Here is a 16154-nt window from a genome sequence, read left to right on the forward strand (position 1 = left end):
CTAAATGTTAGTTTGCAACCTCTTCTGCTCTCCAGAGCCTGCCAGTGAGCAGAAAGCCAAGAGAGTTGTCATAAATTGCACAGGAGAAACCTTTGACCTTCTATCAACATTTATTTACTCTTAATTTATAAATAGCTTTTTTATTTGGTTTCCTAGCTCACACTAGGTAGGAAGCAATACAGTGGTAGAATAGGAAGGACAAGGTGGGACAGTGATGGAAAGAGATGTAGCAGCCACAAGTGATGGTGGACAGGAAAGCAGAAGCCAGGAAAACTTTTGAAAACATTCTGTGGTCGACTTTCCTGTAGGGATAAAAAAATTAAATAGTAGTAATAACAGCACCAAAAATAATAATTAAGAAACACAAAATTCCTCCCCAGATTCTTCACACTTTAGTAACTCACTTACTACCTTTCTGACTCTGGGCATGTTAAACTCCGAGTCCCATCTATGAAATGGGTTCATTAGTACTTAAATCAACAGAGTCATTGTGTGAATGACATAGTTGAGATTGCACATCTGAAAGCATTTAACACAATATCTGGCATGAAGTAAATGTTCAACAAATGGTCCTGCAACGATTTGAGTTGCAGTAGTTATGATGAGTGCACTTGTATTTTTTTGGTTGTATTCCATCTCATATGTCAGGTCCACATTTGTTTACAATCTGCAAATCCAAAAAGGTCTGAAAACTTGGCAAGTTTGTCATAAACTATTTTGACCAGAAAACTGATGTAGACTGACATCAGGCTATGTCCTTCTTTCTCGCACTTTGTGCGTAATTTGATATTTTAATGTGTTTTATTTAGAAAAGTGAAGATGTTTGACAGTGGGGTACTGCCCCAAACCCTGCTAGAGGGGTTATATGTGCATCCGCATTGTCTTCCTAAAATCTGAAAAATTCTGAATCCCGAGATACATCTAGGCCTCAGAGTTTTGAGGGATCATGGGCCTCTGAGGTACTTAATAGATTTTTGAATTGAGTTGAAAGTAAAAATTCCATGTGCTCTTATTTAACGAGAAGACAACAGTAGATACGAATGTTTGGTTACCTTAGAAATGTTGACTGAGCTACTAAACACAAGTTGTATTCTCTTTCCCACCTCCCAGCAAAATGAAAAGGAGAGCTTGTTGAAAGAGAGAGATCACATTTTGTCAACTCTGGGTGAGACGAAGCAGAACCTCACTGGACTGTGCCAGCAAGTCTGTAAAGAGGCAGCTCTAAGTCAAGAGCAGATCCAGATACTCGCCAAGTACTCAGCTTCAGATTGCCCGCTCTCATTTTTAATTTCTGAAAAAGAAAAAAGTACTCCTGATGGTGAACGTGTGTTACCGTCCCTTTTGAGTTTACCTGAGGGGCCCCCAGCAGGGCCGCCCGCCTGCGAGCCAAGCTCTTGCCATCCCGGTGCGCAGAGCGGCGGGTCGGCGGGCTGTGCGCCCGGCCAGGAGGCCCGGCCGGCTGTCAGTGCTGCGCCTGAGCAAGCCGGGCTCGGGGAACCGGGCCGGCAGGGGGGAGGCATCTCTGATTTCTGCCAGCAGATGACCGATAAATGTACTACTGATGAGTAAACTTGCATTCGTGTCCTTCACACCATTCATTTTCTACTGCAGTTGCGACGTCTTAAAAGCATATTATAGCTTCTGTCTCTTAATGATACTGTTTTTTGCCCCTGGTAGTTTGCTGTTAAGGGAATTCCTCTGCAGTCAGTCCTGATTTTTCCTTGATTTCCACGAGATGCAGAAATTACATGCCTCCTGGATCCCGAAAAGCCACCTGTAAAAATGCAGTAAGGCTTTCAAAGCTCATGTTTTAAGGAATAATAACTGTGGGTAATAACTCTTCCCAGTATGCAAAATAAATTTGAGAATGCAAGCAGCATATCAAACAACAGTGTAACCGCCTGAAACATCTGCAGAGTTCCTACTGAAGAAGTAGCCCGCAAAAGTTTCGTCGTCGGACCTTTCTGCACTGCACTGGTTTAAACGAAGATGCCTCCCCAAGTAATGCTGATGGGGCTCAGTTCTGCCTTGAAGTCAACGAAGGGAGAAGAACGGGCAGAATGGCAGTGTGAGAAAGACGGTGTCTTGCCTGAATCCTGGAGCTTTGCTCTTCTCCCACTAAAACCAAGGATTGGTTGGCCTTCACGACTCCTAAGCTTCGTTGGGAGTAGGTAGGAGACAGCCTACGGCAGAGGCTCCTGCTCCTCTTCAGTGTCGTCTTCAGGAATTCTGGCTGTGTAAACAATAGATAAGTGTCGTTTTCCCTCTTTTCTCTGCAGTCTCTACCACATCTGGGTCCATCATGATCTCTTTGTTTCCTGACATTCTTGTCCTTTTGGAAGAAATAGGACTGGGGATACAGTGGCTGAAGGGGACGCGTTGGCAGCCTTGTTGTAGCCTCCCTAGACTCCTGGAGAGCTTACCAAAATCCAAGGCTGTTGGCCTTCCCACTGCAGGTCACCCATGCAAGAAAACCAGACGTCTTTCCACCATGGGGAAAGAAAATTGCTTACGTTTATCAGGAGTGGCAGTTCATTTTTCAACCTATTTTTGAAGTCCTGTGGTTTACTTGTAAAAAGCATTATTGTAGATAAAAATATATCTACAAACAACCATACAGGTTTGTGAAATAGGATGAAATTCAATCTTGTTCCATTGTAGGTTTGAATTTGGAAACCAGATTTAATCTTTCTCTCTTCCCCAAATCTGGTATATAAGGGCACACCAATCATTTTGACTTGGGCATTTTGTAATCGTCTTTGTGTTCATTCAGTCCTGTTTTAAAATAAAGCTTTTATCATCTCAGCACCTACCCGTAACGTTTGCAGTGGTTCTTAGCCATTCTGATGTTACAGGCTTGTTTGAAAGTCAAACCGATAGATTATGAACCTTCTCAACAGTTTTTTCTAAAAATTGCATATATTCACATTGGCAGAAACATTTGCAGGTTTACCTCATTTAAAGGGTACACAGGAATAATTTATCATGTTGGATTGGGAAGTACTGAATTTCACCAAGATCAGATACCTGAGAGACTTTTACCGCTTACATCCTGAGTCTAGTGAAGGACATGGGAGACAAGCATCCATCCTGCAGCAGTGAGTCTGAAGCAAGTAGACCTTTGCCCTGACAGCATATGGGGACCAGACTTAATATTTCAGAGTAATTTTGTCAAATGTTACCCTTTTCAATGGGGAGGCGGGTGGTTGGGGGAGATACTGCCAGTATATTTTCCGCGGTTGTATGTTATCTCTATTATCGACTTAGTTGTAAGAGAAAACTAGTTTGGCTTGCTTATTTTCTAGAGGCTTTTATAAGTACACTTAAGAACTTGTCAGGGAGAGTAATTCTATGATATGCATCCCATACTACAAAAGACGTGTGTGTATAGCCTATCTATATAGTATCACCATGTAGCTATTTCTTTGATACTTGTAATTTTAAATTTTAACTTCAAAATATAATATAAAAACTTTTCTGGTTTACAAAATGTAAAATCTTATACAAACCAATGGAATCCTGGATTTCCTACCTCAGTGTACACTCAGCTGTTTGTCATATCAGTTTGTGTATGTGCAAATGTCACATAACCTTTTGCTTTAATTGCAACTGTAAATAACTGCTTTGAAAGTTACTTAATATTTTATGATACAACCTAGTTGTCTCCAGAATTTAAATATGATTTTTAAGACACTTGGTTTAAGTTTCTCTCTACATATAAACAGTTTAGCATTAAGGGTTTATTTTAATGATACTCTGATTATTGGCCAAGTGTAATATTTTGTAAAACATAGCATTACTTTTAATAGCCAGCATGTAATACAAGGAACTACACTACCTCATACCGACATGATTTTCAAATTGTAATACAGAGGGACAGAGAGAGAAAAGATTTTATCTTTGTTTTTCGGCCATAAGGTGGGGAAGTTTTCTATATATTGCATAGTATTACACATTTATGCCTATTTTAACATTAACTTCTAAAGAAGTTTTTTCTAAGAAGGTTTGTTTTGATTTTTTTTTTTTTAAGGCTGCCGAAGAGGACAAATGACAGGATTATGTATATCCAGTGTATATCTTTTCCTTCATGCAGAATTTTGGAAAGGTGGTTTTCAGTTTGTATATGGCATATTTACGTGATCATTGTTCCTTATTTTATTAATTGTCCTTCTCAGTGCTTGATGGTTTTTGAAAGACAGTCATGTCTAGCTCAGTAAAGTAACATTACCTTAAAATTGCTTTCGTTGTTTGAATTCTACAGCTATAGCAAATAATCTGTTGTTAAATTGTTACATCCAGAACAAATATGGTTATAAATTGAATCTTGGTTCTCCATCTGTAAATTTAAGAACATAATTTCCTATAGCTTAATGCTTAACCCATTTTAAATAAGGAGTTAAATATATTTGACGCAGTGGACGATACAGGTTGCATGTGGACACTTGGCCACATTAACAACTTGGGGAAAAAAAAAATCAAACAAGTGGCAATGCTATAATGAATTCTCAGGTGAACTTTTTTCAGTTTTGGAACATCTATTTTGAATCTGTAAATATTTTAAGTGTTTTATTAGGCATGTAATAAACTATTCCTTGAAATCTATTGGGCAGTTTGAAAACTTAAAGCCATAATGGTAAAAGTTGGCGTACTGATGGTGAAATAAACAGAAATAATAACATCTGTTGATTTTTTGTATCTTTTATATAATTTTTTAATAATGCAATAAAACCACTAAAATTATATATCCATATCCTGTTAAGATCATGACTCATTAAAAGGCAACTTTCATGGTATTTAATTTACATTCTTTCTCATGTGCTTATCCAAATGTAGCAAAACCATTAATGTTAGATATTGGTGATAAATTGACAGATAAATAAAATTATCTAAAATTGCCTCTAATTGAATAGAGTTGTACATTCCATTTCCATTTTCTCACCTTTCACGTGAATTTACTAATTTTAGGCTTTCCCCTGGAATTTGTATGAGAGACTCTTTCATTGTTTATATATGCCTGAAAAAAAATATTCCCAGCACTCAGATAGTTAAGGAAGCACAGATTTTAGCCTAACTACTGATTTACTTAATCTCCATCTTCAGATAGAGATGTAGAGCTTTTTTAAGGAGGTGTTAGGGCTTCTAAGGGGATACTATGTTAGTCCTTAATTTTATTTATTTTTATTTATTTATTATTATTATTTATTTATTTATTTGGAAACCCAGCATCTATCCCAGTGTGGGGCTTGAACTCATGACCCTGAGCTCAAGACCTGAGCTGAGACCAAGAGTCAGATGCTTAACCAACCAAGGCACCCAGGTGCCCCTCCTCTTAATTTTTGAAGATTTATCTGCTGAGTCACCTTGACTAGGTTCCATTCAGCTTCTCATCAGGCCTTGTAATCGAGCTTTGAGCAGTTGCTCAGAGCTCTTGGCAGTCCTGAGCGTGGTCTGGACCATTTGTGAAATAAGAAGATGGTAGGTGACGTCCACATTGCTGATGGAGGCCAGGCTGTAAGACACAGCTTTATAGCTGATGTGCCCAGTGAATTTGCTAAAAGCAAACTCGCAATGTTGAGGCCTGAGAAAGCTGCCGGTGAGGGATGGTTTCTCCTTTACGTGGACTTAAGCTATGCAGCGCCGACTAGACGAGCCTCTGCACCCAACACTAGTCCCTCCACCGTTCCCTCCTTGGGCCTGGACACCGAATGGCGCTGGGCCAGCGGGTGTGTGCTGGGGACACTGGCCTGCCGGGACTGGTTAAGAGCCAGGACCTTGCTAGCACTCCGGTGCGTTGGAATCCAGCTGCTTTGAAACATCTGGAAAGCAGCACATACTCCTCCCAGGTTTGCCTGAAAGCCCCGTGAAGAGTATTTCCCCCTGGAAACTGCAGTAGTGGTGCTCGGAGGCTGCCGCTGGTGTCGGGGCATCCACAGGCCTGCTGCCGGCAACTTCATTTAATTGATGCCACATTGCACTCGCTTTCTGAGGCTTCTCGCAGTCCACCGAAGGGGGCCTTCGTGGGGATATTCCTGCCAATTGAATTTAAGTTCACAGGGAGTAGATTTTAGAAAGTGGGCATTGACAGCCCAGCACTGGGGGGGAAACTGATCAAGGAATCTCTCCATCTGCTTTCCATACCTCAGAAACCAGAGTGTGGACCCCAGCCTTTGGGCATGCTACGTACTGTGTCCTGGGAATAGAACATTCCCTGGGGAAACTGCTCTAATGGCTGGAGATTGGCTGACTTTCAAAACAGGTGGTGCAAATGCTGTGGTAATCTTGTGTGTCTCATTATTAACTCTGAGTCACTTTAGACTCTTGGCATTGAGCCAGTACAACTTCTGAGTCCCTGAAGGAATGACACTTTCTGTGAGGCATGACCAACACCTCTACTTGTTTTTTTGCTTAAAGTCTCACTCAGCCTTTTCAAAGGCTTTTGCTTAAAAGGCCTTTTGCTTAAAGGCTCACTCAGCCTTTTCAAAGGCCCAAGAAGGGCAGTTGGGACTCCATAGAAAATCAAATTTGGTGAATAAGGCACCATAAATTCCATGGCCCTCCAGATCCAAAATGCTCACGGGCTGGTCTAAAACCTCTCACCCAGGCCACTTGGTCTACTGTGAACATCCACCTGGCCAATATAAGCCTCCACCTGCCACCAAAGTTAAAATTCCCTGGCCTCCACGCTACAGCAGGGGTCCACATGATTTCGGATCACATATTCTATTCTGATGTTGATTTCTCCATGTGTCTAGTGCCGTGGCCCACAGGCTTCCAGAGGAGCATTTCTTATTCTCTTCCTGAATTATGAACAATCAGGGAAATAAAATGAAGGGATGGTGGATGGAAAACTAAAATAAAACCTCAGTGTAATGATCAAGAAGAGTTGAAGGAACAGCTTAGAGTGAGAGCCTAATGGGAAGTCCAGAATGAGGCCAGTCTGTCTCCTGTTATTAGCAAGAATTAACCTTTCCCCCCTCCTGGTTCCCAGGAACAGATTTTCCTCTGAGCAGCACCGCACCACCCAGATAGACTTCCTCACTCATCAGCATAGGGGTGTGGGGGGGGCGGCAGAGGGCAACCACTGTGGTTTTGAGAAGAATGACCATGCTAAGCAGAGGACAACCAGTTATTCTTCCCATATTTATCAACCAGCTTAGGTCACCACCTCTCCAGGGAGGGGATGCGTAACAAGGTTAAGGGTCGATCTTCTCCCAGAAATCGATGGTTAAGGGAAGGAAGGGGGTGGGGGAGGGGAATCGTGTGGAAACCTGATGCTGGGGACTTTGAAAAGTTTACAAGCAGAGAAGCAGCAAGATACCCAGACAGAGAAGCCAGCCCCACTGAACGTCTGGGACCCGCCATCCGTCATCCCACCCTCCCATTCGGGCCCTGTGGGGACCTAGGTTCAGGTTTACAAACAAAGTGTGACCTGGTGCTTAACCCCAAACACTTTTTTTTCCTCTCCCTCACCTCTGTTTTCTACCCTGCTCTTAAAGTATAAATGAAAAGATAATGGAAAAGATTTTAAAAATTGAGCACAGCACATTCCTTTATCCTTTAAACATAGCTGTCTTTTCAGCAGACATGGTCTTCCTCCTCCCCTCTGAGTTCACACTTAATCACTGTCCTGAAAGCTAGCTCTTTCCTAAAGAGCCAATTTCCTTCTTTCAGGACACTGCACCTAAATAATTTTCTAGATACCATCTCGATATGCAGGTTTCTGATGTGATATTAATCTCTTGCAAGGAGATCCCATTAATACCCAGAACACTAGGAAATATGGAAATATCCACGGTAATGTAATCTTTCTAAAGTAATACCTCTTTGGTCCACTTTGGAAACTTACTGTCTTTTTGCTTTGGACTGTTAATCACCAAGAATTGTCCTTTGTAAAATAACTATACATATGTTTGGTTGTTTTGATTTAAATAACCTTAATGAACAGGACCACTACCAGTACGTTTAAAATTTTTTTCTGAAGAAAATATTTTTAAATGCCCTGTTTGGGCCTTGTTTGAGCTTTTTATCTGCTTTTTAGAACTCACCTACAGCGTTCTGCATCTGACATTTGAGGGGTCCATTGTGGAAAATCTAATCTTCCAAAAAGTCTTCCATACCATTCCTAGAACTTTGGGTATCTGCTCAAACAGCTCTGTTTCAGCTGGACAGATAAATGAGTTAGCATCTGGGAGGGGAGCTTAATGTGGAATCAAGGATGGGGTTTGGAATTTATAAGAATGAGGAGTGGAGCACATATAAATTAAGGAGACCAAGTTGCTAAGATAAGGTAGGAGAATTTGGCTCATATAAGCACTTAATAGATTGACCTTGTGTTCACTAGGGTCTGGGAGAGCAGACAGCTGCAAACATACTTTAAATAGGGTAAAGATGAAGTATGTACTTAAGGACTAAAGGAATTGCACAAATGTAGGCAATGACTCAGGACACAAATCCAAGTCCTTTCACAAAGTGCTGTGGGGACGAATAGAAAGAGCACGGACCTGGAGTTAAGACAGATCTAGTTTGGAAGCCTGGCTTTGATGCTTAATCACCGTAGAACCATAGAAATCTCCTGGACATAGTTTCTTATCTGTACGTCTTCCATATTGGGTCTTCTGGCCCTTGAGATCAAAGTAAGATTGACCCAAACTTCCATTCACACTCTGTGGAAATCCAAATCAACTCTCCAACACATGCTTATTAAATGCTGTCCTTAAGTTGGGGAGGGAGCTGGATTTCTGGAGTGTGAGTGTGGGGATTAGTGGTAGGACTGGCTTAGAGTCAGTCTCATGTTCACTCTGTCTGAGGTGCCTACTTCCATCAAATTAGTTCAGATTATCAGTTGTGTGCTGGGTTTGATACCTTGTTGATGGAGCCATTAAACTCAATGACTTCCTTTAGTTACACCAAAGTGAATAATTAATTAATATACCTACAGCTCTAGACTTTTATGAATAGAGTTGGCTTTAATTAAAATTTGGGAAATATTATATTTATATAACAGCAATGCAAATGGCTGCAAAGAAAACACTATTAGCCCTGTCTTAACATCTCCCGCTCCGCTGGGGAATTTTCATAGGCTGCCCAAACTCATGTTGTGTCTCAGCCTCATGCCATCCCACTGGCTCCTTTCTTCCCTTCTACTCCTTAGTTGTCTGAGGGACACACATTCTTCTCTCTCGAACTTGTGGAGCAGTTCAGTTGACCCCAGTCTCAGCCTCTGAGGATGGCTTTTGACCGTCTTCACTTATAAACCCATGCAAGGGCTCAGCAGAACAGAGGGCATTCATGGAGAAGGACCTAGCCCATCTAGAAGGCCACTCATCCTTTCATTCAACAAAACTAAGCTCTAGGAGTAACCACTAAACACTGTTCTGGGTTCCAGGGATCCATTAGAGAAAGAGAGGGACCAAAATCTCTGCCCTCACTGAGTTTATGTTCTAGTTAGAGTAAATGGACAATAAAATTATAAAGCATCTAGTATTTTCGATGGTGAAAAAAGACACAAGAGAAATAAGCATGGGAGGATAGGGGATGGAAGTGTTAAGTAGGATGACAATGGAAAGCCATCTGAGGAAAAGGATATTTGAATAAAGAACTAAAGGAGGTGAAGCAAGTTGTGAATTATTCCTGGCTTAAGCTATAAGCAGAAATGGAGAAAGTACCAGTCTTGTATGGTTGTAGGATCAAATGAAACAATGTATGGAAAATTTGCTATCAGAAGACCAGTTAGTATATAGCTAGCGTGTAGTTAAGTTTTAGTCTTCTTATTATATAGAATGGTGCCATTCAATACAGTGCCTTCTAGCCACAGGAGGCGATTTTAACTTACATTACTTAAAATAATGGGGGGTGGGAGGAATGGGGCGGCTGGGTGATAGACACTGGGGAGGGTATGTGCTATGGTGAGCGCTGTGAATTGTGCAAGACTGTTGAATCACAGACCTGTACCTCTGAAACAAATAATACATTATATGTTAAAAAAAGAAGAAGAAGAAGAAGATAGCAGGAAGGGAAGAATGAAGGGGGGGAAATCGGAGGGGGAGACCAACCATGAGAGACTGTGGACTCTGAAAAACAAACTGAGGGTTCTAGAGAGGAGGGGGGTGGGGGGATGGGTTAACCTGGTGATGGGTATTAAAGAGGGCACATTCTGCATGGAGCACTGGGTGTTATACGCAAACAATGAATCATGGAACACTACATCAAAAACTAATGATGTTATGTATGGTGATTAACATAACATAATAATAATAAAATAAAATAAAATAATATTAAAAATTCAGTTTCTCTGTCTCACTAACCACATTTCAAGTTCTCAATAGCCACATGTGGCTAGTGGCTGCCATTTTGCACAGCGCAGATAGAACATTTCCATCATTGTAGAAAGTTCTATTGGATAGTGTTAAATAGAATGTCTAACATTGATAAATCAAAGAAAATATAACAGGAGTGTAATGGGACTTTGTTGTCTTAGAATTTCAGCTCAAGCCTCTAGACTGAGGACAATGGGAGAAAAATGCACCCACATACTAGAGAGATTTACTACAGGATTTACTAAAGGTTGCCAAATCTGCCCTTTAACCAGACCACCTCTGGCTTCCAGCTTAGATAAGAGAAAGTTTATGATTCATTGAGAGATTAGATTCTTTCAGGTGAGTTCACGAGAGTAGAGAGTGCTGTGGGGAGCAGAGGGGGAGCTTCTATTCTAAAGTCAAGAGAAGGGGCACCAAGAGCACCTGACATAGAGATGGGGTTGTCTGCTGGAAGGGGAGGCTGACCTCTCACTCCTGGCTGGATGCATCTAGTCTGCAGAAACTTTTATGTTCCCTCTCTGCTACTCTCAGAAGCAAGCTAAGAGAGAGTCTTGGGTGAATTTGAGGGGTGTTCTTAGGAATTTGAGAGGGGATCTGTGTGAAGGGAGGAGAGCACCCGCTCCTTTCAATGCAGAAGTCTGCTGGTGGGACGTCTGGCGGAGCTGCCTGTGGGAACAGGCTAAGGAGAGACAGCAGCTGGGGAATAGCCCGTCCTGTTACCTGTGGCCACCACACAGGAGCCCACAGAGGGGCCAAGTGTGTGTCACGGGGCGGGGGGGGGGGGGTGGGAGGCTACAGCCATATAAGAGACAGCCTTTATGACAAGGGACAAAGTCCACATACTGTGCAGGGCAAGTGACTGGGCGGAGCGGTCGTTGTCAGACGACAGGTGGAAGGAGCCTCACCCATGTCCCTGTGGAGGATCTCTGAGGAGCCCACGGATAGGCCCGCTGGTTGGCTATCTGCCTTGACGAAAGGGTCAACAGCAAAGCAAGAACTCTAAACAGGAGCAGCTGAGGAGGGGGAATGCAGAGCCTGGCCGTGAAGGAAGAGGCTATGTGCTGTCCACCTGGGGCGGGTCGCAGAGCCTGAGACCAGCCGGTGCACGGAAGAGGAGGAGCCGGGCTGTGGGACCCAGGCTGCTCACCTTTTCACCTTTTCCACCAGTGACATTGCTCCTGGGCGTGCAGGTCCAGGGTTCCCGATCTGCGACTTTTCAAAAGAAGCCCCCCTGCTGGGTTTTTGTGGGATACGGACCCGATTTTCACAAATAATATACATTTCAAACAGATTCTGTCCCGGGTTTTGGAATGAATACCTGAAAGTAAGACTGTTCTTAAGAGTTCAAAACAATGGTAACATTCTGAGATTTGCGCCAGCCACCACCAGGGGGTAGGGAAGAGACATCGACGGAGTACCAGAAATGGTGGAAGAAAAATCAAACCCTTACCGTTACCGGATCGTGTCTTCAGAGTTGGGCCCATTTCACAGGGCAGCGACAGCTCTAACTACAAGGCTTAGTTTTCTTTCGGGCTCCAGGATCTACTACTGTGGCTCTGAGGCATTTGCTAGGAAAACATGCACATTTTCTTCTCTGTTTCCTATTTAAGGTCTTGTGGTCTGACTTTTCTCTCCCTGTCTTTCATGAAACTGGTTTCTAAAAATCACTTTGCAGTCAGGTGCCCTTCTATGCTCTTCTTCTAGGAGCTTACCATCGAGCAGGGCATCTGGGCATATCCTAGGTATGGCTGCAGACTCTTTTGGCACTCCTTCCACTGAAAGGTGGAATCTCTCTCTCCTCTCTTTGAATCTGGTTGCCACTGCTTTGACCAATAGATACAGCACCACAGAAGTGGTTTTACGGGACTTTTGGGCCTAGGTCACAAAAGGCCTTGCAGTTTCCACTTAGAAAAAAGAAAGTTTCCAGAACACCTGCTCTTGGACCCCTCAGTCACCATGAACAAGCCCAAGCACTCCAAGGCCATCAGGCAGTGAGAAAACCCAAGTCACAGGGAACGGCCATGTGTGGGCGCTCCCAGTGACAGTACCAGCTGAGCCCAGCCCTCCAGTCATGTCAGGCTCGGTGCCAGATATGTGAGTAAAGAAGCCTCCACATGATTCCAGCCCCTGGTCATGTAAGCCATGCCCAGCTGTTTGAGTCTCTCCAGCTGAGGTCTCCGATATCATGGAACAGAGATAAACCATCCTTGTCCCTGATTCATGGAATCCATGAGAATAAAGAAAAATTATAATTATGCCACTGATTTTTGAGGATGGTTTGTTACATAGTAATCGATAACCGGGATCCTAGAACATCTGGACTCTAGACGCCAACTGCCTTCTCTCCAACTGCATGTCTAATCATCACCGCAAACTTAATATAGCCCAAGGTGACTTTTGAATATTCTTTCCTGACCCAAACCCTGCTCTCCTTCTGGTCATTTCCATCTCAGTACATTATACCTTTGGTCAAGGCAAAGTCCTTGGAATCATCCCTCATTTCTCCCTTAACTTTATTTTTTATATCCAATCCACCAGCAATGCCTGTTGGTTTGACCACAAAACACAGCTTTAATCCCATTGAGTGGTCTCCTTGCCTGATAACCAAGATCTCATCTCTCCACTGAGCCGCTAAGATGCCTTCTAACTCTTCTCCTGGTTTTCCTCTTGTCCCCTTGTATTCCGTTCTATGCAAAGGAAAGAGTGACTTTTATGACACGGGAGCAGGTCATGTCTCTCTTCTGCTTAAAACACTTCAGTGGTTTCCCTTTTAAAAAAAAATAAAATAGAAACTCTTTTCGATGGCTTTCTATCCTTTCTACCCCACCCATTACATTTCATATTACTCCCCTCTCTTGTTATTCTGTTTCAGTCAGAGGTCCTCCCCATTCTTTTGATGTGCTAAAGTTTTCCTTCATCCTCTATGCAGCACTTGAAAAGGAGCTGGCCAATAACTTGGTTTGGAATCCTTTGATGACCACTCACCTCCAGCCTGCAAAATTGGTTGACAAGGCTGAGAGGTGCTTTTTAGAAAAGATAGAGAATCACTTTAGGAAGAAGTGGTCATGGGGCTGAGACTCTAACCTGAAGCTTAGGGAGAGGTGCTACAAGAAGCTCCCTAGGGAAGCCTTGGACATGAGCCACCTAGAGTTTGGGGGACACAAAGGACTGGTGCCAAACTCATGAAAATAGAAAACAAGATGAGAGGTGGATTGAACACCTTTGGCAGCAGGATAGGGAGCCGCATTTGAAAGGAAGTGGAATTGAGACTTGTGTGGGTCAGAGCTGTAGGAGTCCAGCCACTAGGTATGGAACCCAAAGGAAGATGATTTGCCTGGGCTTATTTCCAAAGGGATCCTCTACAAGAGGGCTTCTGCCGGGCAGCGAGGCAGCTTTGAAAAGAAGCTGAGATTGACTCTCAGGTACAGAAGTTGAGAAGAAATTGCAAGTAGCCAACCTGTGGAGATTGAAATGATGAGCAGGAAGCAGGGAAAGAGGCTTGGGGAAGAGCGTTCTGTGCCTTCTCGTGTGAAGAGGCAATTGCATGTGCAAAAGCTGAGGGACAAGAGGGGGGCTCATTTGCTGACTTATTTGTATAACTGCAAGGTGTTTAGTAAGGTTGATGCTAGGTGTGTGGGGGCAGGGTGATGACAGCTCCAGGTTGGAGGAGTGGCATGAGATGAGCTGGGAAAAGTGACAGAAGGGTCCAGATTTTCTTAAGTATACTGTGAAGTTTGGAATACATCTTAAAGACAGTGGGAAACTTTGAAAGATGCAATCTGATCAGTCTTGTGTTTTAGGAAGTTGGCTTTGGCTCTTGTGAGAAGAATGGCTTATGGCATGAAAGAGTGGAATTGGGGAGGTCAGTGATAGACTGTGGTGACAGACAAGAGACTGGACTTGGTGGCAGTGCCAGCAGGAATGCAAAAGAGTGGCCAGATTCACAAAACATTTAGGAAAGAGCTGATGGATTTGAGGTGGGGAGACGGACTGGTAAAAGAAGAAGAATCACGGACAATGAGTCCCAGATTTCTTTCTCAAATAATGGAGTGGAAGAGGATGATATTCCATAAGGTGGTGAATACAAGATCAAAGCAGGTTTGAGGAACAGGTGCACATTTATGATGAATGCACAGCACGTGAAGGACAAAGTGTGCTTGTGCGTGATGTCTACTTGCTAGTTGACATATAGGAGTTGAGCTCAGTAAGAGCTGTGTCAAAGCTTCACACTTAATGCCATTAACATATGGTCCACGTTTGAAGCCGTGTGTGTGGAGTGTGTTAAGTGAGCAGAGAAGATGGTCTAGGGCAGACCCCCAAAGGAATACTGAGAACCTACAAAGGAACACCAGAGGGGAGGGAATATCAGTAGACAAGAATGACATGGAAGTGGGGTGTTAGGAAGAAAAGTGGTATTAGGAAGGACTGAACATTTCCAATGGTGATGAGGTGTTCAGGCTAAGCTTGATCATGACCAAGTCTAGGGGGACTGGGGAACTTGATAAGTGGGAGGCAGAAAAGCAAAAACAGCATCTATAGGGAATACTTGTTTTGCTGTAACCAACAAATGCGTGAAAAGTTCTTCAAGTACAAGTACAATAACAAGAAGCTGAAATAAAACTAAGATTTTACAGTCAAAGATTTAAAAGATGATCAAAACTTAATGTCAACAAGTATGTGAAGAATGAGTACTATCATTTGAGAGGTAAATTGGTGCAAACAAACTAATGGTGGTTTGACAACATCCGAAGATTTATTCACAAGATTGTTCCAGATCTTACGGTTTAGTTGGAGAAATGTGGCTAGAACTGAATGGTAGGGTGCCAAATGCTTAGGGTAGGGGACTCCCTGTATAATATAATGGGTTTGTTTTTCTCAATTTATTTTTTTTATTATGGTAAAATATATATAATATAAAATTTACAATTTTAACCATTTTCAGGTGTACAATTCGGTGGCATTAAGTGCATTTAATGTTATGCAACCATCACCATTGTCTATTTCCAGAACTTTTTCATTATCCAAACTGAAACTTTCCACCCACTAAATGCTAATAACAATTCTCCCATCCTCCCAGCCACCATAATCACTATTTTACTTTCTGTCTCTGATTTAACCACTCTAAGTACCTCATATAAGGGGTATCATATAATATTTATCCATTTGTGTGTAGTTTATTTCACTTAGCATAATGTTTTTATGGGACATCCACATTGTAGCATGTCTCAGAACTTCGTCTTCAAGGCTGAATAATATTCCACTGTATCTATATACTACATTTTGTTTATCCATTCATCTGTTTCAATGTATTTTGTTTATTTGTTTTGAGTATAGCTGACACACAATGTTACATTAGTTTTAGGTGTACAACTTAGGATTTGACAAGTTTATACATTATGGTGTGTTCACCATAGTATAGCTAACGTATGTCCCATTATGTGGCTATTACAATATCAGTGACTATATTCTCAATGGAGTTTTAAAATAATGGTGGTTCTAGTATTAATTACTTTAAAAATTAGAGTATTGTATTAACCATTACAAGTAAAGAGAACAAAAACATTTGTATGTCTTTAATAGGGAATTATACATAAAATAAAAATTAATTTGGTCTTATGAAGTGGAATGTGTGATACAGATGAATGTAATTAAATGAATATATATTAAATATATATATTTATATATATTATATATTATATGTAATATATATATAATATATATATTATGTAATATAAATATTATTTTATAATATAATATATATTAAATTTAATGACTGTATAAAGTGAGTGAGTTAAAATAAGGAGAAAAAGTTATGCATGTTTCTCATCACTATGTATT

At 41.9% G+C, this 16154-nt stretch overlaps 1 protein-coding gene across 3 annotated transcripts in view; it reads left to right on the forward strand.

Moving 5' to 3' along the window:
* Positions 1–5028, forward strand: part of BACH1 (BTB domain and CNC homolog 1) — a 43418-nt gene extending 38390 nt beyond the window's left edge. For all 3 annotated transcript variants that reach the window (XM_032393299.1, XM_032393301.1, XM_032393300.1), the window contains one exon: positions 1111–5028. In XM_032393299.1, the coding sequence (XP_032249190.1) occupies positions 1111–1569 (459 nt within the window). In that variant the 3' untranslated portion in view covers positions 1570–5028. The remainder of the gene's footprint in view (positions 1–1110) is intronic.
* Positions 5029–16154: the final 11126 nt, after the last annotated feature.

This window comes from Phoca vitulina, unplaced genomic scaffold, assembly GCF_004348235.1.
Source record: "Phoca vitulina isolate PV1807 unplaced genomic scaffold, GSC_HSeal_1.0 scaffold72, whole genome shotgun sequence".
Classification (NCBI taxonomy): domain Eukaryota; kingdom Metazoa; phylum Chordata; class Mammalia; order Carnivora; family Phocidae; genus Phoca; species Phoca vitulina.